The sequence below is a fragment of the Polyodon spathula genome, chromosome 2 (genome assembly GCF_017654505.1).
Source record: "Polyodon spathula isolate WHYD16114869_AA chromosome 2, ASM1765450v1, whole genome shotgun sequence".
Classification (NCBI taxonomy): domain Eukaryota; kingdom Metazoa; phylum Chordata; class Actinopteri; order Acipenseriformes; family Polyodontidae; genus Polyodon; species Polyodon spathula.
In genome coordinates this window covers 34,074,213-34,098,986 of record NC_054535.1, presented here as the reverse complement: position 1 = coordinate 34,098,986, position 24,774 = coordinate 34,074,213, and the positions used below count along the sequence as shown (strand labels likewise).

General features: G+C 37.0%; 1 protein-coding gene across 10 annotated transcripts in view; it reads left to right on the top strand.

The window, feature by feature from the left end:
- Positions 1–24,774, top strand: part of LOC121295531 (ankyrin-2-like) — a 239,531-nt gene that overhangs the window by 73,140 nt on the left and 141,617 nt on the right. For 7 of the 10 annotated variants that reach the window (XM_041220359.1, XM_041220351.1, XM_041220397.1 and 4 more), the window contains exon 1: positions 6,988–7,146. The exons of the other annotated variants lie outside the window; for them this stretch is intronic. In XM_041220359.1, the coding sequence (XP_041076293.1) occupies positions 7,066–7,146 (81 nt within the window). In that variant the 5' untranslated portion in view covers positions 6,988–7,065. Of the gene's footprint in view, positions 1–6,987; positions 7,147–24,774 lie in introns of those variants that run through there. 10 annotated transcript variants of the gene reach the window in all.

Below are 24,774 nucleotides of genomic sequence, written 5' to 3'. Positions count from 1 at the left end.
AACACAGTATTCAAGATGAGGTCTTACTAATGCGTTATACAGTTTTAACATTACTTCCCTTGATTTAAAATCAACACTTTTCACAATATATCCGAGCATCTTGTTGGCCTTTTTTATAGCTTCCCCACATTGTCTAGATGAAGACGTTTCTGAGTCAACAAAAACTTCTAGGTCTTTTTCAAAGATTCCTTCTTCAATTTCAGTATCTCCCATATGATATTTATAATACACATTTTATTTCCTGCGTGCAGTACCTTACACTTTTCTCTATTAAATGTCATTTGCCATGTGTCTGCCCAGTTCTGAATCTTGTCTAGATTATTTTGAATGACCTTTGCTGCTGCAACAGTGTTTGCCACTCCTCCTATTTTTGTGTCGTCTGCAAATATAACAAGTGTGTTTACTAGACCAGAATCTAAATCATTAATGTAGATTAGGAATAGCAGAGGACCTAATACTGATCCCTGTGGTACTCCACTGGTTACCTCACTCCATTCTGAGGTTTCTCCTCTAATCAGTACTTTCTGTTTTCTACATGTTCACCACTCCCTAATCCATGTACATGTGTTACCTTGAATCCCAACTGCGTTCAGTTTGGGAATTAATCTTTTATGCAGGACTTTGTCAAAAGCTTTCTGGAAATCTAATAAACCATGTCATATGCTTTGCAGTTATCCATTATCGATGTTGCATCCTCAAAAAAATCAAGCAGGTTAGTTAGACACAATCTCCCTTTCCTAAAATCATGCTGACTGTCTCCCAGGATACTGTTACCATATAGGTAATTTTCAGTTTTGGATCTTATTATAGTTTCCATAAGTTTGCATATAATAGAAGTCAGGCTTATTGGTCAGTAGTTACCTGGTTCACTTTTGTTTCCCTTTTTGTGGATCGGTATTACGCTTGCAATTTTCCAGTCTGTCGGTACCACCCCTGTGTCAAGAGACTGTTGCATGATCTTGGTTAGCGGTTTGTAAATAACTTCTTTCATTTCTTTGAGTACCAATGGGAGGATCTCATCCAGCCCAGGGGATTTATTTATTTTAAAAGCTCCTAGTCCCTTTAACAGTTAACTGCCTTGGTTATGCTAAAGTTATTTAAAACTGGATAGGAACAGGTTGACATGTGGGGCATGTTGTCCATATCCTCCTTTTTAAAAACTTGTGAAAAGTAATAATTTAATATATTTGCTTTTTTTTTTCTTCATCTATGATTTTGCCATTTGTATCTCTTAGATATTTAACCTCCTCATTGAATGTTCTCTTGCTGTTGTAATATTGGAAAAAAAAAAACATTTTGGAATTGGTTTTAGCCCCCTTAGCAATGTTCATTTCTATTTCTCTCTTGGCCTTTTTGACTTGCGTTTGCAGTTCCGTGTACTCTTTCTGTGTACTTTGTTTCTGGTCCCTTTTAAATGCTCTGTAAAGTGCCTTTTTTTCACAGAATATTTTTTTTAAATTGATCTGTTAAATCATTTTGGCAATTTAGTTTTACATTTAGATTTGTCTACGTTGGGGATGTAATTGTTTTCCTCTAAAACTACATTTTTGAAGAACAGCCATCCTTTTTCTGTGGTTGTTTTCTCTATTTTACTCCAATCTACTTCTGTTAGTCTCTGATTCATACCTTCATAGTTTGCTTTTCTAAAATTGTAAACCTTAGCTTTAGTCATTACTTTTGGGGTTTTAAAAAGCACTTTAAATTTGCCAGTTTGCCAGTGTTTCTCTGACCTCTGTTTTAGTTAGTCTGTCTTTGTTATTTTAAAAGACTAAATCAAGGCATGCCTCCCCTCTAGTCAATGCCTTGACAATTTGTGTTAGAAAGCAGTCATTTGTCATTTCCACCATTTCAATTTAGTCCGTCGTGCTCCCCACAGGGTTTTCTCATTTTATATGTAGGAAGTTGAAATCCCCCATTAGTATGGCTTCTCCTTTGCTACATGCATTTCTAATGTGACTATATAACAGATTATTTTGCTCACCGTCTGAATCTGGTGGTCTATAGCATGCCCTTATTATTATGCCCTTTGAATGTTTATCCGTTATTCTTACCCATATTGATTTGGCTTTATTTTTGTCCAGGTTTAACACCTGGGCTTCAAGACTGTTTCTTATGTATAGCGCTACCCCTCCACCTCTTCTGTCCTGCCTGTCTTTCCTATACAGTGTATACCCACAAATATTATGTTCGTCCCTATCACTCTCAGACAACCAAGTTTATGTAACACCTATCACATCATAGTTACTTGTTAGTGCAGTAGCTTCAAGTTCTAAAATTTTGTTTCTGATATTTCTAGCATTTAGGTAAATACATTTAATGGTTGTCTTACCTGTTGTCCTTGTTGTCCTTGTTTTGATTCCCCCCCCCCCCCCCCCCCTACTAACCGATAAAGTGAGGACAAACAAGGGTCCAACAATTTTTGGTGCCCCTTTTTTAGTAACTTAGTCGCAAGATTGGTGTCCCTTGTACTAAGACAGCAGTCTGGTCACAGAAGGTTCAACATATGGGTGTTGTACATACATATTAAGTGTAAGATGTGGTCTCTTCAGTTTTCAACTGGGTTATTTTCCATTTTTGTTTCTGATACTTCTACCTTATGTTTTTACCCCCCCCCCCCCCCCCCCCCCCCCCTGCTTGAGGATCTTTTCTCCAAGTAGATTGGTTCCCTTTTTATTTAAGCGCAGTCTGTCCTGTCTAAATATATTGGTCCTTGTTGTAGAATGTGGTCCAAAGATCAAGACAAGTGAAGCCTTCGCATGTGCACCACGTCTTCAGCAATGCGTTTAGATTAATTAATTCCAGCTGTCCGTACGTTCCTTTGTAAGGTGCCGGCAGTATCCCAGAAAATACCACGGTTTTGGTGTTGTCTTTAAATTTCCTTCCTAGCTCTCTGAATTTGTTTTGCAGGGATTTTGGTCTGTCTCTTGAAATGTTGTTTGTACCGATGTGGACGACTACTACCGGGTCATCTCCTGTTTGTTCTAAGAGCCTGTCCACGTTCTCAGTGATGTGCGTGACAGAGGCTCCTGGAAGGCAGCACACTGTTGTAGTAAGGGGGTCCAAACTGCGAACTGAACTTTTTGTTTTTCTCAATATGGAGTCCCCAACAATCATGACCTCCCTTCCTTTTGCTGTCTGGCCACCACTGTTAATAGGGTCCTGGATGTTGCTCCTTTCGTTCTCTTGATGTTGGTTTTAAAGTAATTAAGAAGCATGTGAATTACAATAGAAGCAAGTTGCTGCTACAGCTATCAGGTATAGAACTGCTTTCGTTGTTAAAGTTGATCAAGTTCATGTAAACTAAAAGAACGAAGAAAAACATGATGTAACATCAAAAAAAAAAAAAAAAAAAAAACTTAAGAATTCTTTAAATGCCATTAAAATGCAATTTCCTTGCTACTTACTCTAAATATTTCTTAATAACACATATCTAAGAAAAATATAGGTTTTTGCTTTAATAGCATCTGTCCTTTTATAGTAGGTAGGAAGTTGAATGATATTATAATGTTATATAAATGCCATTAGTTCTACTGTACCATATGTTATGAAATTGACTTGGTTTTGGAACTTGTGCTGTGATCTTGAAAATATTGTACAAAGTTGATGTCCTGGCAGCTGCAGAGGTTGGTTCTCAATCAATAATATATCGCTAGTATTTCTGAAGCCATTGTTTTTCATCAGATAGTTGTTGTATTCTTCCTGCCTTATCAGAGCGAGGCAGCTGCAGCAGTGGGGTTGAGCTCTAGGTAACCAGTGGAAACTCCTCATTAAGGACAAGCACTAAACCCCAGCTGACTGTCACACACACACACACACAAACCAAACCTGAGACAGATGCGCAATTAACGATTCCCACAGTGTTGACTAACAGCACTGGGAAAAAGGAAGCTGCCATCTGGCAGCGAAAAACAGTGGGTATTGAATTTTTTGTTTCATTTTAGACCAGAGATAAAATATTAAATGCCCACTCTGTTATTATAAACAAGTTCCTATTGTGTCTATCATTTTACATTGAAACACAGAGCTATACAATTGGTGAATTGTAAAAAAAAAAAACCAAAAACACATCTATTTATTTATTAATATCATGTTTGTTTTTTTAGTTTTATAAGAGACTACATTGAGCTTTAATTGAGCTAGAATAAACAGGATTTGCATATGCAATGTTATAATGTTTGATATACCAATTTGGTAGGTATGGTTATAAGGTGAAGGGAGGGAGACTGTAAAGCAGGTAGATAATCTGTTCATATAGACTTGTATGCTGTACACTATATAGCAAGCAGGTCTGTTAGAGTAGGGTTACATGTGGTCCTGGAAGATCTACTCAAACAGACCAAGATGTAACAAATTGGTCTATCTGTACAAAATAGGGAGGTTCCCTATATAGCTAGTAGATTTTATCAGACCCCGCAGGGTGGGACAAAACTGATAGACTTGTCATGAAAGACTGGTAATCCTTGTAACGATACCCTGGTTAAAAATTGATTAACATTTTATAGAAACATTTTGAAAGAATTCTGATGATGAAATACATTGTACAGGCATGTTTAACACCATTTAATAATTTTGTATACAGTAGTTAGTTTGTACAGAACAAGATAGCGACATGGGTAATCATGATGCTAAAAAGTCAGTAAATTGGTGTGAGGCCCGGTACAGGTGTTTTGTTTGACCTTTTAAATATTTTGTTAACTGATAGTTAATCAGGCGAGGAAAGAAAATTATGGCAAATTGATCAGCAGTTGACTGTTCTGTTCCAGAGGAAATGGACATTGTCATTGGCCAGCTAGAAGGTCAGGGTCACTGTGTTTGAAAACACATCCTTCATTTTAATATATGTTTGTGGGCTGGCCCTATTGAAGGTTCCCATCACTTATATGATCTTTCTTAGAGTTTTATCATCTCTGTTTGAAAGCTCTTGCAGCTGTTACCTTCCATTGCCAGCAAACTGAATTGAGTCTGGAAAACTGGATGAGAACTGAAGACAAGCTAGATTGGCATTTACAGTAAAACGACATGGCTCTAAATCATTGTATATTTTTCATACAGTTCTGTCATATTATACAGTTTCATGTAGCCTATTTTTGTGGCATTAACTACAGTCTTTTTAACACATTTCTTTGTCAGTGCAATCTTTGTAAGACTTTTGCTGACATGAATATCATTATTTCTTTATCATTGATAAACTAATACTTTATAATTGCACAGAACTACATACTATTATGTGTTTCAGCTCTGCAACCATCTGTATCCATAGCTTCACTTTAATATGAATTTAAAGTTAAAACAAATTATGTCTTGTAAAAAATATATACGATTCATATCTCCAAACCAATTCAATAAAAAAGGCTATAATAACTATAATTATTATAGGAGAAATACCTTTATGTAAATTAGTTTACAACAATGGGATTCAAAGTTATGATCTTAAAGACCGTCTGCTAAGGCTTCATTGATTGTGATACACAGAGAGTTTGGCTTGCCTAACCTCTTTTGAGATTATTCAGAGAAGTCTGTTGTGAAATTCCTAAGAATGTACTTTTGACAATCATGGGATAGCACTGATGTAGCTCTGTGCCCTTCACCTGGTTATCATTTGTTTTTAACAAGCCCTGAGTTACATTGGACATTGTGGTTTTTATTCTGAAGTTGTTTGATAAGTATTTCTTGGCACATGCTTTGCAATGGGATTACAGGAGATAAGGAAGGAGAAGATCATTATTATTCAGTTCGCCCCTAAACCTGCCATGTTTTGACCCATGGAACAATGTTAATAGAACTAAGCTGGCACTGGCCTACCCCCTCTACGTGCTACACACTTGGTGTGATGATGGTATGGTGACATCAAAACTATAGAAAAAGAACATTCCATTCTGAGTGCCAAAAATTGTTGTAAACACAGCCATGAGCAAAATGTGCTTATATGCAGAACTATTTTCGAAAAAAGGGAAAGGCTCTTTTAAATTCACTGACACAGCTTAATTATGGTATTTTATCAATTTCACTATCATAATTTATTCTGTTTAATGACACATCTTGCAATAGCACGTCAACCATTAGAGCCTTGTATGCAGACACAGGTGCATAAGCTCATACTGCATATGAAACCAAAGGAGTAAATTCGTTTTCACAAAGTACAGAATTTTTATTACACAAGTACAAAGGTATGCTTATTTTTGTGATTATACAGTATAATTCTTAATATTGTGAATAAAGTCTATATACTTTGATTGCATATACAGTCATACACACACCTATAACTCCTTAAAAACAAAATAACATTCTCTCTCTCTTATATATGCTACATATTGATCTTTTTTGTAGTGAATCCACTATTGATATCACTACACATCTGATAAATCTAATGTGTGGTATTACTCTACTACATCCCTATAGAAGAAAAAAAAAAAGTAGAATGCTGCCCAGCCCAACATCCTATAGTTTCCCTAATTATTATTATTATTATTATTATTATTATTATTATTATCTAATAATAATCATCATCATCTTCATCATCATCATCATAACTAGTAGTAGTTATAGTGTCATTATTTCATTAGTATTATTTTTGAGTATGAAGAAAATTGGTTCTGTACATTTTTAAATATGTGTAGAGTGGTTGGACTTAATATTACAGTTTTGAGGTGTTATATTTTACATACCATGTTTCTCTTTTTGTAAGCCTCCTCATTTATGTATGTATGTATGTATGTATGTATGTATGTATGTATGCATGTATGTTATATTATCATCCTTGCATTACAATCTCTTTCTGGTCCTTGAGATACCTGTGTATGGTTTTCATTTATTTTTAAGCAACCTAGCTGTGATGGCAGTTGGTTAAATACAATTTAGCAACGCATTCATATAAACAGTTGTGGCAGCTGCTGCCATGGCAACATCATTGTGCTTTCCCCCTCCCTCCCATCTACTGCTCTGCCGCCTCCTTCTGCCTCCCCTGCTTCCAGTAAGTGGCACACTCAGTGTGGACTGTGCAATTGAGACGGCCTAATGGCAGAGCTCCGTGCTACAGAAAAACTACTGAAAAAATAAAATACCAATATGAATGAAGAAGCAGCCCAGAGAAGTGACAGTGATGAGAAACAGAATGGCATCAGCCATAGGAGGAAACGGCCAAAAAAGGTAAAACTGATGGACTTTTTCTACAGGCTTGATACTGAAACTGAGGATGCAAAAGTGGAGCTCCTTCTTTGGGAAGCAGCAAGCAGACAGGAGTGTCCCCCTGTCAGCAGGCTGGAATAGAGCTTTCCAGTCTCCTGCAAGGCACAGGGATGGAGAGGCACAGGGAATGGCTGTTAAGTATGATAATTGCATCACTCCTAAAAACATTCCTAAATGGGCTTGATTGCAAAGTGAGGCACTGAGACTTGAGAAATGTTGTGCTGCTGATTGCTTGGTACTTATTGTTTCTGGTGAATGGCACCACAGGGAAGCTGTCACTTGAGGAAACTGTGATTTGTGTTTTTAAGGCGCTGTTATGTGAGCCTTAAAGTCCAACACTGGTGATCAAAGTGAATTTGAAACTGTGGTTTTGTGTTGCAAGTGGCAATCCTCTCAATATTTATTTTTAATGTAATCATAGCCATGGATGTGTGTTCTTGTGTGTTCTACCCGTGTTTTTCTTCATTGTTGTAGTAATTTGCTTTTTTTGATCTGCGAAAGCGACTAAAATACACCAATGTGCAGAATTGTTACACGTTATGCATATTATATATATATATATATATATATATATATATATATATATATATATATATATATATATATATACGACATATTATATTAATAGCTTGTACTGTTAAAAAATAACACAAAAATGAATTACGTATAAGCCTATATAGGAAATAAAAAGCAATTATATATTTAAATAATCAATTGATTTAGATAGACCATCAGTTTAATTGTGCTCATTATTGATGTTCATTTGAATTATGTCTTTGCAAAATAACACTATTGATTTTCTAAAGTGCCAAATAAATATATGATGTCAATTGTGCACAAAGCCCCTTATACAGTAATAGAAGCCTTAAGTTGAAAATTTGGGCTTAAATCGGTCTTTATCGAAACACATATCATTGCAGCTGGTGAAAATGGCTATACCCCGAACAGAGTTTGAATCTAAACATCCTGCCTTACTCAGTTGAATAAAATCTCTTACATGGATGCTAGTTAGTCTCCATGAAGCCAGTTTTGCAGATGCACCTGCAAAAGCCTCTTATTTTTTCCAGGGTATTCTCTAAGATAGAAACTGGCCGTGATTGTTTCAAGTGTAACGCTGATAGTAGAAAGCAAACCATTTTTTTTTTTTTTTGTTATTGTGCTCTGATATTTCCAGAAAAAGGGTGGGATGTTTACATTTTGAACAGGGGTGTGGCTAATTGAAAGGCTTTCAGATTTTAATGCTGGTTATAGGGTGAGCCCAGATGATGTGCTGAAATGATGAATTGCATTTTGGTAGACGGTCATCAATGCTGATCTGTTTGTCTGTCTGTCTGTTGCATTGGGCTCTACTGTGATTGGTCTAAGTTGTTAGTTAAGGAACAACTAGGTATTGATTTTGAGTTCTTGATTGTACTTATTAAATGTATTGTTGATTTCCTATTGTGATCACATGAATCCTTTAATATACCAAGCTCATTTAAGAACTCAGCATACAGTGTGCCCTGTGAAGGAATTAATTAATATCATATCTTTCAAAATAATAACTCAATATAATAACTCCAAACAGTATATTGCTAATCTGCACTAATCCATTATAATCAAAGCTAAAAAAATCTTTAATACCTTTAAGGGATGCACAATTTTAACTCTAATTACCATGTTTAAAAGTTATCTTGACTTAAAAGATCCACAATTAATCTGCCCATTGATTGTGATATTATTATTATTATTTATTATTATTATTATTATTATTATTATTATTATTATTATTATTATTTAGTCAGTTAGCAGATGCTTTTATCCCAAGCAACTTACAGAGGCTTGGGGGTGAATTATGCATCACAACTGGGTCAGTCACTTACAGTAGGACCTCGGTTTTACGTCTCATCCAACGTAAAAACATCACTATGCTAATTTGGATCTGTGAATTATATTTAATTGACATTTCATTGTCCTGGCACCACTAGCTGCTAATAACAATTTTGACATACCAACTTCATATTTCCAATGTTATGCAAACTCCTCAAGGAAAAGCTTTAATACTTTAATATTGTTAAATACTGTTCGATATAAACAAAAAGCCAGAACATTTGGTTAAATGAAAAAACCTACAGAGGTGTTGTTTGCCATTTACATTAAAGAGGAATAATATATGTTTCAGAGAAGAAAGTCTTTTGAATGGGGTCTTCCCTTGAACATTCACTGGGTATACTGTTGCAGCTCCAGCAGGAGGACATTACCTTCTTACCCTTTCTGGCACTATGAATCAATAAAGAGCGTTTCTTTGTATTGAGGCATTTTTCATGAGCAAAGGCATTAGTTCAGAGACAACTGAACTGGCACACCAGACTGCTATTACAATACCATTTTGAGTATCCTGGCCTGGAAGGAAAGTGTCTTGTACTCTTAACCCAAGGAAATATAAATCTGCCCGTTTCCATCTCTCAGGTTGTGGTTGCTATATTTTTCTTTTTTCTGTGAAAGTAAGTCAAAGTTATGAAACAGCAGACTTCAGTAAATTTGAGAATGCTGTTACTATAGCTCTATATATCTGTCACTTTAACCTAAATCAGCTTGGGCCTATACAGGATTTTTGGCTTACAGCAGCTTAGAATAAGCCACATGTATTAAACAATTTGTGAAGGCATGTATATGAACCTTTAGTGTCTGTTGCATCCAAATTGCACACTTTGGTATTATTATTGTCTTTCATCAATCAACCTCACCATATAACAGAATTGATGCTTATTATAATCAAAAGTGTTAAATGCCCTAAATAGTGACCCAAGAATTGACAAGATGAAGTTGCAAGGGCAAATTACTGTACCCTATTAACTCTCAGATGGAACTGCTGTTTTTTTAAAAAAAAAACAATGAGTGAGAGTCTGTAAAATTACAATTAAAAAAAAAAAAACTATAGAAGGTGAAAATATGTTGTCTTCTTGACGTCTACTTTTCAAATATGATTCTGTAACCCATTTAAGGTTTAACCCTCACCTCTAAGAGCAACCCTTACCAGGAACCCCCTGTGGTAGTTTGTCTTGTTTTATTTATTTGTTTATTTGTATTTACCTGATGTAGTATTAAGTAAACAGCAGTGTGCCTGTGTATCTAGCACTGCAATCGTGAAGAAAGCAGACAGCACAAGTCACAATGTGTCTGGACGAACCACACCCCCAAATCCCAGTGGATGTTCAGAGCCTCAGCTGAGAGGCAGAGGTGCACATTCTCTTTTGGATAATGACTGTCTAGTTTGCCTGCAGACAGCTATTTAGGTACGGTACCTTCAGCTGAAAATAATGAATTCCGAAGTTGGTCAGTGAAGGAGAACCTTCATCTAAAAGGAGAATGGGTGGGGAAAAAAACAGCTGATGGAAATAGGATGAATGGTAATATTGAGAATATAAATAAACTCTTGAGACAAAGGCTAATTTCAGAAGGGGAATTCATACAACACCAATGAAGTTATGCATATTGATATGCTAAATGTGGATTGCAATATCCTTTGTAATACTTTTTGTTGTTCCCTGTCAAGTATGAAATGTAACCATTTCTGTATGGGTATTTACCTCCAAAAGACCCCAAAAACTGAGTGAGATATATCAGAGCTGCTTGTAAAGCCTGTGACAGTCATGTCCCACCCCCAAGGGTACAAAAGCACTGCGCTCACAGACCTCCACGCCATTTTTCCTTTCAAGACTGACCTGACGGACAAGCCTTGTTCAGATAAGTACTTGTTACCTCGATCTGCTATATAATTTGCGTCTATTGTGTTTTTACACATAATGTATGTTATATTAAAATAATCGCCGTGATAGTTTTCACTAATTTTGTGTAATTTGTGCACTACAGCCTCTTGCTTTTTACGTGCTGCTGTGGCCTTGTGCCCCGCATGAAGCTAGCGGCTTAGTTGTTCCTTCCCAGAGATCCAACAGTGTAGGTCAGCTCACTTGTATTCTCCCTCCAGGCTGCTATATCTCCAGCTGAAGTTATTATTTCTTGTTTTTTGTAACAGGACATTTTATTCTCGTTTTATTACGAGACATTATTTACTGTAATATTGTATTACTATTTGTAGAGAAGTTTCTCTTGTGTTTCCTGTTTCTTTTACAAAGACTACATTCAGGCCGATCTGCAATGTGGTGCTTTGCACACTTACAGTGAGAGCAGCTGCTGGGCTCAGCAACACTGTGTAGGACCAAGATACACGCTTCGAGTGTTGATTGCTTGCAATCTCATCCACGGTATTATGGTGCCGTTTTGGTGACTGCTTTTAGCATCACCATTGCAAAGGCCGTTAGTACCACCTAACAAACAGGCTTCCCTCAGTTTCATGTGTATACTGACTGAGTGGTTTTTGCCAGTGGCTTGTACAGGTGGGCATACCTGTACATTGCTACCCGCGGTGACGCGAAAGTCACTGAACCAGTACTGAAACAACCCGGTACCGTCCCGGTTCCAACCCGGTACCATACCTGCACCGTTTCTGTACCGTACCGTACCCTACTGACCCAGTGCTAAAGTCACTGAATCGACTCAATAACGACCAGGTACTGCCCTGGTTCCGATCTGGTACCGCCACGGTTCCAACCTGGTACCGTAATGTACCAGTCCGGTCCTAATTTCACTGAACTGGTACCAAACCAACCTGGTACTGTATCCATACCGTTCCTGTACCATACCATACATGCTTGCCATGTCAAAATAGACTGGTCTCCCCAGGAGCTCATTCCTAGAGGAGCAATTTTTGAAAGGGGCTCGTGGGTTTGGCTGCCTATGAAGAACATTGTTCCTCGCTGGAGGCTAAACGTGGTGCTTAATGCACTCATGAAGTCTGTGAAATTGGAGGCTTTCCATCCACCTTCTTTCCAGTTTGACAGGGAGCGACAGCTCCATATGCTCTGCCCAGTGCGGGCCCTGGTGTACTACTTTGACAGGACAAAAAGTTGGAGGCAGCTCGAACAATTTTTGTCTGGTATTGGGCTAAATCTCATGGTCAAGCCCTGTCTAAACAGTGGCTTTCCATATGGATAGCAGACACAGTCAGGACTGCCAATGAGCTGGCCAACTTGCCCCTCCAGAAAAGCTCACTGTCCTTTCTTAGCTGTGAGGCTCCTAATTTCCCTCTGGACAAACAAGATAAAATGGGTGTATGCTTCACAGTACAGTAGTCTCTTCTGTGCCAAATGTGCATATGGCATTCGGTTGTACCTGGCATCACCATCTACTGCTTGTTAAGGAGCACAGGGCTGCTGAAGCCCTTTGTGTGTCATCAGGGACGGCTGTGACACATAGCAAGGGGGTGGCAGATTACAGAGGATTGTAAAGTACAGTTATATGTGTGCATGTGTATTTAAGGAATGGAAACATGATGGAAGATTCAAAAGAATCCAAGATGTTGACTATCAGGGGATGCGTTTACAGTCTGTTGGAATTTCATGTCCGGCCTGTTTTTCTCTTCATTTGATTTTGACTTTAAGATGAACAAGAAATAAAGATTGTTAAAAATGCAACAGACCTATGTTTGTGGTAGTTTAAGGCATTGATTCTGCCTTACAAATCGTTTGCAAACTCCAAAACCTTAAGGTATATATTATGTTTAGTTTATTGAGACTTTTGGTAAGTATATCAGAGTTACGTTATTGAAAGTAAGCATATCTTAAGTATGCTGGTTTTTTCAGCCAAAGTATGGCCCAGATAATGTGTCTATGAATTATTAATGGTGCAATCCATTAGTGTTAGAAAGACTACTTATTGATTTCTCTGGAACAATGTATTATGCCAGTTGAGTTATTACACCAGGTCAGTTAAACTTAAAATCTTCTAATCACTATGTGACACCATTTTGTGCTATTTGAGGAATTTCCAGAGCAAGTTAAACAGTTAAAAGTATTGTATGTCTTGTTAATGTGCTCTAAACTTTCAAGCTGCTGTTTAATTTGGTCTTGTTTATTGACAGAAATAGCGTTCACTGTATTCAAAAAAAGGTTTTAATGTAAGAACATTCTGAAATGACTATACACACATAATGCAGGTAAGTCATATTAGAAGATGTCTAATTCCTCTAATCTCAGTGGCTGTTGTTTAACAAGAGTTAGACAAGAGTCTGTCCGATGACATGAAACATGTGATGACATTCTACTAAAAGGAAACAATTGTTCATACATTTAAAGAATACAGCTTTCTATGATCTGTCTACAAACTGCAGCAGTACTTCTCTTTGTGATGGTTATGGATCTGATGTATGTATAGAGTGTATACTGTACTGTACACATTGATTTCATTTATGCCCGATATTTGCCTGGATGGTGATTCAGAGAGCAGTATTGAGCCATGTGGGGAATTGCTGCGGTGAGGGGAAAAGCAATTTGGAGACATTCCAAATTGGGAGTAAATCGGGGGGAAAAATAATAATTGGACAAACTAAAACTAAATGTGTCTGGGTTTTGAAAACTCAGACAACATAAATTCTGAACTTGGAACTTGGAATTCCATATCAGATTGGTTACAGTGGAAACTGAGAAAATACAAAGCACTGATGATAGAATCAAAAGCGCTTTTGATGGTAAATTTAGCTCCACAGTGAATACCTGACTGTTTTCTAGTATGTCCAAAACTCAGTATGTATCAGTACTGTAATGCATTTCAGTTCTTTACTAATTGAGCATACCTACAGCAAAACAAGGTTGATTAGATTTACATAAGATGCAAATCAATTTTTTCTATTCTTCTAAAAGACACTACAGATGAGACACTTAATGTAATATTAATTATACCATCAAAGTGAAAAATCACAGTACCCTTGATTTATTTCAGGTGACAAGGCTAAAATCTACAGAATGGAGGAAGATTATGGCTAAACTTCTCTGAGTAGACGTCATTTTCTTTGTATTGTTTTTCCAGGGTATTTTTTTCTTTTTACAAAATAGATTCTCATTGTCTTCTGTACTGTATCCTAATCTGACTGCATGAAAGGAAAACACTATTGAATTTGTGAGATCCAACATACACCTTGAACAAACTGAGAAGTAGAAAATAAAGCTGTTGAAAGTTGTCCTTAATCTAAATATTGAAGCCTGTTTATTAAAAAGAAGTATTTACTTTTGACACCAAGAGGAAACTGGAATTCTACTGATCTGTCATAATCTATGTACAAAAAGGAATGTACAGTTGTATTGTAGTTTGACCTGAAAAAAAAAAATACTACAAAATTGCCAGTTATGGGACGTGAGTTTTATTTTCAGTTTAAGGAATAACCCAATGAACCAGAAGGAGAAAAATGTTGAGGGATTTATTAAAGTTATATCGCACTATACCACATAAAATATACATCAACCTGTCATCATTTTATTTGCAGTTATTTTTAATCAATTTCTGATGCATGCTGGTTCATTTGTGTTTCATTATCAAATCTTATAAATCTGGCCTGATCTGTTTCTAATGCCAAAATACATGGGATTCATTTTTATTTTTTATTTTCTTTCTTTCTTTATTTTTTTTAATGCTGTAGGTTAGAGAAGTCCAGACAATAGGATGGCAAATAAACGTCTGGGGTTTGTATCTGAAAACAAAATGTGTCTGCATTTATTACTGGCAAAAGTAAGAAACTGAGCAAGGAATAGGAGAAGAGGGGGATATACTGTCGCTAAACACTGAGGTGCTTAACTGCTGAGTCTGTGCACTGATTTGGTTGTGTAACAAAGGGAACAAAAGAATGCCTGGGGATTGTGATGGGTGTTTGGTGTTTCTGAGGACAGTGTGGGGGTGGGAATTGGGAATCCTGGAAGCACAACCATGACAGCATCTCAAACAGCCATCCAATATAGAGGGAGAGCAACAACAATGCCATACTATTCTACCAGGGAGAACAGACCAATTTCGATCATTGCTATATCAAGTTTCCATGGAGGCAGCACCAGCAGTACATCATCAACGATATACTGTGTCCTTAGTCTAAGACTTTATTTGAAGCAAGTAATTTATTTTTATATCTCCCTCTCAAAATACTATGGGTATGTATTTGAAAAAATATGGATTTTGTGCAACTGATTATTATTTACAATTGTGTACAGAAAAAAAAAAAAACTATGTCCAAATCAAAAGAAATGGACAGAATATTCAAGAAAGGTTGCCTGAGTCCAAGTAGAGCATTATATACAGACTGCATCTGTATATTACTTTCTCAGAAAAAAAAAAATGGATACATAAACTCAATACCATGATGTCTGGGGATTTAAATAGACAATGAAATCACAAACACATTAACAGATTTAAATAGAAATAAATGAGTGTACCTCCACGATATGCACTGGAACATGGATCTGGAATTTGGAGTGAAAAAAAAAAAAAATAGGGCATCATTTAGAAATGTTTAGATTAACCAGAAACAAAATTGGCATTTTACTTTATAACTCTGGTAAAATAGCCATAATATACAATCTTTGCCTCCTTTTTGCACTTTGTTTTGTGAACTTTTAGCTTGTTTGATGCAACACCCTTGACAAAACCACAGTTATACAAGATGGAGGAGTTTGATGGATTGAGTTTGATTCGGTGTCTGCTTTTCTGTATTACCCCTGTGTGAGGTCAGGCCCAGATTCATGGCAGTCCCCCAGGAAACCATGTAGATGAGATTGGGGAAAAGGATTGATGAAGATTGGATTTTGTATTAATGACAAGTTGTCATGGGATTGCTCTAGGAGCCTCACCATCTACAATTTATTTCCTTCTCATAATGAAGAGTTCTTAAAAAGTTATTTCTGCATTATAGTGATCTGCATTTTTTTCTTTATGAGACTAGATTTAACTTTTTTCCAAAGTTTGTCAGATAACATTTCAAACTATTTTTACCATGACGTAGGAAACATTATTGTCCGCAACCATGGAAACTAATACAAAGAGAACACTATACATCAGATTATCTTATTCTTTAAATATCCGGTTAACATAATAAACAAACTAAATATATGATTGATTGCCATGCAATTTAACAGGGTTACTGTCATATTTTCAAAGCATTTACTCTGGTTTTTAATTAACTTATTTTTTGATAGAGGTAAAATGCCTATTGGTTTTATAAAACCAGAACCAAGCAACTAAGTTATATATTTCAAGTTCAATTAAGCACTCTCAAGGTGTTTCCTTTACATTTTGTAACAATTGACATTTAATTAAAGCATGGAGGAAATGTTTTGAGATGATGGCCCTTAATCTCATCTATTCATCATTCCTTATCCCGATTACAAATACAAACGTGTTTTATTTAGGTGTTAATTGTGCATGATGGTGTTTGATAAAAAAAAAGAAAAAGACAAAAAAAACTTGATCGTTACTAACAGAGTGTGTTTTTAGTATCAATCATGATTGATGAAATGTATAATTCCCTTTTGGATTAATATGCAGATGTATATTATGTAAATAACAAAGCAGCATTAACATAGGTAAAGAGCTGGAGTATTTTAGATCATTGACCACTTTATCAGAAATAGAAAACATGCAAGAGATCACACTACAAACTGCTAGTGTGCCATCACCTTTCTCACACCAAAAATGGTGTCCTGTTTAGATATGAAAAACACAGCAATTTCATTCTTTTAAAAGTTTCACATTTGCTCGGGAGTCACAGCTACAATTTTTGATGATCAATTATTCAGTCTTTTACAATATGTGCAGATACCATAACTGTGTGTGAATACGAGTGCATCTATTACATCTAAACCAGAGCAGTAGTTTTCAAGCAACATTTAGCTTGATGTTCATCGTTAAAAAATTAAATAAAATAAAATTCTAATTTGAGCCATACATGTTCAACTGACCTGAAATAAAGTGCACTGTTGGATCATTTCTGTGCCTCAGTGAAAGGTACAGTAGGCCAGTGCAATCTTTCATTGCCCTCATGAGTCATTCATTGTTGTGGTCTGACTCTTCACAGTTGAACCGGAATCAAATCTCCTTCAGGAAGAATTGCCTCTTTTTAAAACGTTACTCTTGTGTATATTGTCATAAATGCTATAATCCAAGGTTTTAAAACATTGTAAGTGAAATGAAGCAACACTATTAAACTATTGAAAATTGCAGTAATCCATATCATTTTGTAGACATTCTACATTTTCTTCAGCTCTGCATTTTGCCACAGATTGCAGAATTATTTATTATCTTTATATAATATTTTCATGATGTATGTAAACGTAACCTTGATAATACTGTAGTTTAATATACAGTAAAATCTTCTCGTTAGATTTTAGCTTGTCTTCAATGAATGAAACATGAATTACTTGTTGAAATGCCTCTAAAAATATACCAATTATGAAAGCAGTACTTTCAGCATGAATTAAAACAAGTTTAGAATTCTAATTAGAGGAGTGCCATAGTGGTGTTACTAACAACTGTGATAAAAGTGTTGATTAATGTGAAAGGGGAACTCATTCTGGTAAGTTTCTCAGCTATGTATAGAATACATGTATAGATAATGAAATATGTAAAGGCCTAGGTGTTGGGGATAAGCTTGGGAACGACTTGAGGGCTTAACAACTTAAATACTTGCAACCCCCTATGCTATTATACTGCAGATTGTATGCCTCATGTACATAGATTTCCTATATAAAAAACAAAGGACTGATTGCACAATTTTGTATATCAGTGTTTTCAGGTTTGAATAGTGACATCACATTCAAACTAGGTTATCTTGACCAAAGCGTGACCTGATTTAGTGATGTTTTTTTGTAGACAATCAATTCCAAAGTTATACTTAAAACGTTATCTAACTGAACATCACATAGGCAAATTTCTGTTTTTGATCGGTGTTTTGCAAAGGAAATGTGACTGCTTGAGTATGACTTCAGCATAAAAAGTAGCAAAAAAAAATAAAAAAATACCAAAACTTGTTTCTAACCTTATTTAAAACCAGCAGAATCTCTATATCTCTTGCCTTTCACAATTATGTATTTGTTGTTATTGTGTTGTATTGGGTAGCATCTTCACTGGGTGACTGACTGCACAGGCTTGTTTCTGCATCTGGGTCATTTCAGTTACACTGGAGGATATCATGTGGCAGGCAGCTATCCTCAAGAGAGAGAGAGAGAGAGAGAACTGACAGCATCCCTGCTTCAATAAGAGGCAGTTCTGAGTGTCAAAGAATGGGTGGAAGAAGGATTTGGATGCTTTTCTTTCAAATGTTCATTTAAGCCAAAAGGCAGTCATCAGCATTAATATTTCTAGTAAATGATCATGGTATTTGGGGTAGAAAGCCACACGGCCCCCTCCCCTCGCCACACCCATACCTGGAGCAATCCTGTTGAAATACTTTTTTGCTTGTTTTTTTGGCTGCACATCTTTCTTTACTGGCCCAGCATGCTATTGAAATTTCTTTAAGACTATATATTGGCCTAGGACTGCTAACCCCACTGGACTGCCCTAAGCACTGTTCTAGAATAGCAATTAGGTAGCATGGAAGCATATACTGTAATTCCCTAGTGCCAAGTAGAACATAGATATATACAGTAACCACAGTTGGTGCTCCTATTGCTTCGAAAGGTTATTGTGCCCTGACTTTTTAAATTAAGTTTACTTATTGGCCACAGCTGCATTGACAATCAGTTAATAATCTGTTGCTATGCAGACACTATTCAAAGGTTTTGTAGCCAGGGAAGGGAATTTTTCTTGAAACAGACTGGAGAGGGATAAACAGAAAGGGGAATGTCAAAGCCATCTCTGCAGTGCATGTCCCCAATAAATCTTAATAGGGGTTTTCTTCTCCACTAAATTACTTTAAAATGCTAGCAGCTTTAACCTTTGTGGGAGAGGCACACTGAAGCTATAACTTGCTGTAATCCAAAGCTTAAATTGCCTTTATTTTACATTCTAGATAAATAAATTATACAAACTGCATCATTAGATAAAGATCACTGCTGTGATACCAACAAACTTACTGTATCTGAACCAGGGCGTTAGGGTTATGCATGGTACAAGAAAAAATCACTAGCGACATTGACTGTATTTAAAAAAATCACCCATTTTCATTAAATTTGGACAACCATTCAATTTCATAACTGTTTCCCAACAGCAAACATTGTGAATTGAATTGGTCCATAATGGTCTTACAAGTAAAGAATATGGAAAAGGTAACTTAGTTTTAACACTTGATTATAAATCACGTACAGAAAAATAAACTGATCCCTGTTAAGGATATGAACACATTTCGATACATCTTAGCTGTTGTATAAATGAAATCCTGTGCATTGGGCACACTGCACACTGCACACTGTACACTGCACACTGCATAGTGAAGTTAAAAAGAACACAGTCTGATTTTCCTGACACATAAAGCTGTCCTTTTATCATCTTGCACAGTTTAAGGAGACAGTCACACATCTTGACTTCACAGTCCTTTTGTCCAAACTGTACACAATTAAATCTCTTATAATAATAAGAGACAACTTACACAAAATGTACTAACTTAAAAGATATACCAGTAACAGGAAAAGTGGGCAGATCTACTATAGATATGTAGTAGAAGTTTCAACATCATTTCCATAAAATGACAAGCTGTAGATAGTCGGCTGACGGCACACGCTTTGGAGGACTGTGTGTGTTCGTCTTTGGCGCTCCCGAGTCAGCGCAGGGGTGGTAGTGGTGAGCTGAGCCTAAAATTCAATTGGACATTTTAAATTAGGTGAAAAACAGGGTAAAAACAAAAAAATATATAAAATCTATAACAAAACAAATAAATGAAAAACACCAAACAATAGAGCGCATGTATATCTAGGCACGGGGCACCCCGTCACATACCTATACAGATGTCTATGTCATTCACTGAATTCAGAGTGGAGCTTGGCTGTATTTTGATAAAGGGATGCATATTATAGAAAAAAATACTGATTGAGTCACTGTAAATGAAAAACTTTAAAATGTACTGTCAGCATAAGCTTATACATCTGATACAGCTACAGCAGCTGTTTGAATTTAAGGCAGTCGTGACATTTATAGTCTTATAGCATATTACAATATGTTGGAATACAGACCCAGCACCAGACCCCTAATCATTTTAGCTGCAAACTATTATCCCCAGCTTGCAAACAAAGGAATAGTGTAGTGGTAAATAAAAAAGTTTGGTCCTCGAGGCCAGGCAGTGGCATGGTAGGAACTTAGGTTGACCATTATTTCCTGTTTTTTAATTGGGTTTGGAGGACATCAGGGGAAGAAATGAAAGCCATTTAAATGCATTTCTGCCACAGTTCTACAAGGACAGGGACAACACTGTTTTTGGAATAATTTTGTTTTTCTAAATAGCACAAACTAAAAAAGAGTTGTCAAGTCATTATAAATGTCAGAACTCTGGAAAACCTTGTTTAAAAAAAAAAAAATAGTTGAAGCCCTAACAAATAAATAAACCAATAATGAAGGCTACTAGCACTGCCATGCAGGTCCAGTGTGCCTAATAACAGAACAGTCCTAAATAGAACATTAACAGAACATAAACAACCAATCACAGGACACTCACTCACACACACACACACACACACACACACACACACACACACACACACACACACACACACACACACACACACACAAACACACACAGTCAGGTTGCCATGCCCTGTGCTCGCGCTGCAGTTTTGACAGAGGAGTTCCCTTTCAGTTCGAAGACTGGTCTGCACAGGTCAGGTATTTACTGAGCATTTTATGTCAAAGCTGCCAATGGTTCCCCTTCTGGGAGTGAAGTCCCCTGTCCAACCTGCCGAGGGAATAAGTAGTCACTCCACAGAGCTCACTTCCTCTTTTGCTTCTCACATCAGGCAAGTGAAGGTAGGTATAACTAACCTGTCCAGTTGCTGTGATTGAGTCTGTTAAAAGAGCTGTCACTCGAGTTTTCTGGAGTTCCCCTGCAATTTATTGCCTGCAATTATTGCTGGAAGTCGGTTTGCCACTTTCCTGGAATCAGAAACTTGGCTTCTGAAGACTAAACACAGTGCAATTGTGTCATGTTTTATTTATTATTTATTTTTTCAACAGCTACATTACTGGGTCTTATGGCAGCAGCTATATCAGCTATCCAGCTGGGCTTACTCCACATGTGCCCGCTTAAAGCATAGCTCAATGCCTTTCAGCTACATCCCAAATGCCACAGACACTGTCGGCTGACAGTGTCTTGCATGTGCTGGGAAGCCCTGCGCTGGTGGAGGCAAGCCTCCCACTTGCATGAGGATGTAAGGGTGGGAATGACGGGTCCTGGACGGATCGCTGTACATCCCTGCACATAAATGTGCTAGAACTTCCAGTGCTCCAGAGGAGACATGTCCTTGTCTGCACAGACAACATGTCTGTAGTAGCGTATGTCAACCACCAGGGAGGGCTTAGGTCCCTGCGGTTGCACCGTATAACCTTTTGGGTATTGACCTGGGCAAAGAGGAACCTGTTATCCCTCTGGGCTGTCCATCTTCCTGGAGTGGTGAATTGGGTGGCGGACCTCCTCTCGAGGGAGAGTCCTCATCTGTCAGAATGACGACTCCACCCTGAGGTGGTAGAGTGTATTTGGGAACGTTTCGGAAGGACCAGAGTCAATCTCTTTGCCAAGGCAGAGACCACTCATTGCCCCTTATGGTTCTCCCTCCACCGCTGCATCAGTCCACTAGGCGTCGACACCCTAGCCCCCGAAGACTAGGTTGGCTTAGGATGCTATTGTATGCATTCCCGTCGATACCGTATCTCCCGGCTTGCCTAGAGAAAGTCCGGAGAGAAGAGGCGACAGTTCTCCTGGTGGCCTCCAGATGACCCAAGAGAATCTGATTTTCAAACCTTTGCCAGCTGCTGCAGGTCCCGCTTCACCTGAATCTCCTCAGTCAGACGAGGGGAACCCTCTGGCACTCAGAACCGGGCAGACCAACTGTGAGTCTGGCCCTTGAACGGAACCCTGTCCGCCTTAGGGCGATCAATCGCAGTCAACAGTACACTGCAGAATGCTAGGGCTTCCTACACAAGTGCACTGTCTGCCTACAAGTGGAGGTATTTTTAAAAGTGGTGTATGACCAAAGCTTCTGATCCCATCTATCATCTTCAAATTGAAAGGGAACGTTAGGTTATGGATGTAACCTTGGTTCTTTGAAAGAGAAGATGACCACCAAACCTTGCAAGGTTGCTTCACTTCCATTCGCGGGGTTCGATGCAAAAGTGTGCTCCGCGGACTGACTACTTATTCCCTCGGTAGGTGGGACTGAGGACATCACTCCCAGGAGGGGCCTACTGGCAGCTCTGACATAAACTGCTCTGTAAATACCTGAGCTGTGGCAGCCAAAAGTATTGGCTGGTGGTCATCTTCTCTTTCAGGGAACCAGGGTTACATCCGTAACCTAACACTCTCAGCTGTCAGTGGCATGTGCAGCAACACAACAGAAGCTACAAGAGGAACAAATTTCTAGCAGACTTGAAAAATTTTGCACAAAAATATATGCAAATCTTACCGTAGAAAAAAAGGTTTCCATTAAACTGGATTCTAGCGAACAAACAGTTGTACATAATGACATCACAGTCTTAAAAAAAAAAAAAGGTTATCGTACAAATTTTCTTGATCTGAAAAAAATAAATAAATATTGATGCATTTCTATCCATTTTTATCTATTCACTCAGTAGACTCACTGAGCATTCTGGTTATATAACTTGTTGTTGGACTGAAAATCGACCAAGAAGGAAGATGAAAGGTTGAAATAAATATTAGTGAAAAAAGTTGTATGAAAATGCTTGAGTATGTCTATGTAAGCTATGTTGAAATATGGATAGGTAAGTCAGAACTAAACAAGGACATCATACTTTGGCTGTGTGCCGAGAACATCTTGTAATGCTTTGTTTCTTTTAAGATGTATATATGTTCTGCTGCACACACACACTATTTTGTCTTGTTTGAGCATTACTAAAAAAAGCTCTACCTTGTAACTACATGTCAGAGAAACATCAACAGATTGCCTGTGAGGTGTTGTCCCTCCAGAATTCTGCTTAATAAAACTTGACGAAACTAGTTGTCTTATCAACACCTGGAGAAATCTTTATATAAAATAAACCAGGTCCCATATATATATATATATATATATATATATATATATATATATATATATATATATATATATATATATATATTATTATTATTATTATTATTATTATTATTATTATTATTATTATTATTATTATATTAGTACCCTCCAAATTAAAAAGAATTACCATTGTGCAACTTTTCAGATATTTTTTAAGCTGTACTGTTTCTTTTTTAATAATAATGTGTGTGCAGAATGTGTGTTAAAAGCCCAGACCAAAGTGACACGAGTTAACTTATTATTTTTGAACCAAAACAGAAATATCTGGAGGCTGTAATATTCAGTTGTTTGGAAAATGAAGAAAATAATGAGTCAGTACAGAAAATTAAATGGTGGTTTAAATATGACAGCGCGTCAGTAATGCTATCACAGCATTAGAGGTATTTTTATTTTATATTATAATTAAATGTACATAATAATAACGGATAAAATATGTGATCATGAAGTGTCCTAGTGAGGTCAGTATTTTGTAAGGTGTCTGTCGTGTAACATGGCTGTGCCGACCCCTGCATATGATATGTGTTATTTAAGTTCAATTACCGCAATTATATCTGTTGCCAAAAGTTTTCCAGCGCCCTACAGAATTAACCAATGTTGCTTCATAAAGTCCAATATAACCCATTAAATATAATGTTATGTTAACATATTGAATTACATACTGCTTTGTAGTTTTTTCACATAGGCTACTTAACAAAAAAAACTGACATGAAATAGTAATAAAATTTGCTGGGAAAGGATTTCCATTGCATTTGTGCGCATCATTTATCGTACAGGATACATTTTTATCCACCTCTATCGAACTTTTTTTTTTTTTGTTCACTCTCATGAATTAACCGATTGGCCAGTTTCCATCACAGTTGTCGAGCTTTTCTTTATGCTCATGAGTTTTAGCGCATCACAGGAAAGTAAAAGTGAATAAACTGTATCCCTTATATGAGAAGTGAGTAAACGCTATGTTGCCCAAATTAAAAGTGGTTAAACATCGTTTACCTGCGTATACCCTCAGCTACACCACTGATGCAAAGTACAGTCAATGGCCCAAACTATACAACTTCCTGTTTCATATACCATATGGAAAGCAAGGCAAGATGTGCATCCAATTTTTGATATTTGGTCTAAAGACAGTCCTTAACTTTTAAGCCATACAGAATGTTCACATTCTGTTAAATATTTGATTACAAAACAAAGAGAATATCTGTATTATGTTATGTTTAATTTACTAACCAGTGAGTATATTTTAGGTTTATTTCTTCTTGCTGGTATTGAAAAGAGTAATTTTGCTAGAATTAGTGCAGTCCATGGTATAGCCTCGAACTTCGACTGCTTAAGTCTGCCTGACACAAGTCTGAGCGCTATTGGAGGTCGTCTAGACTAACAGTTCACAGAGAGATTTGGACCGATCACCTCAGTAGCTACAGGCGCTTGCTACTGCCAGGGTGAAGTACATCTCTGAAATCATATCTCTGGGACACGGTAAGCCAAATATTCTCTTCAAAACCATTGACCA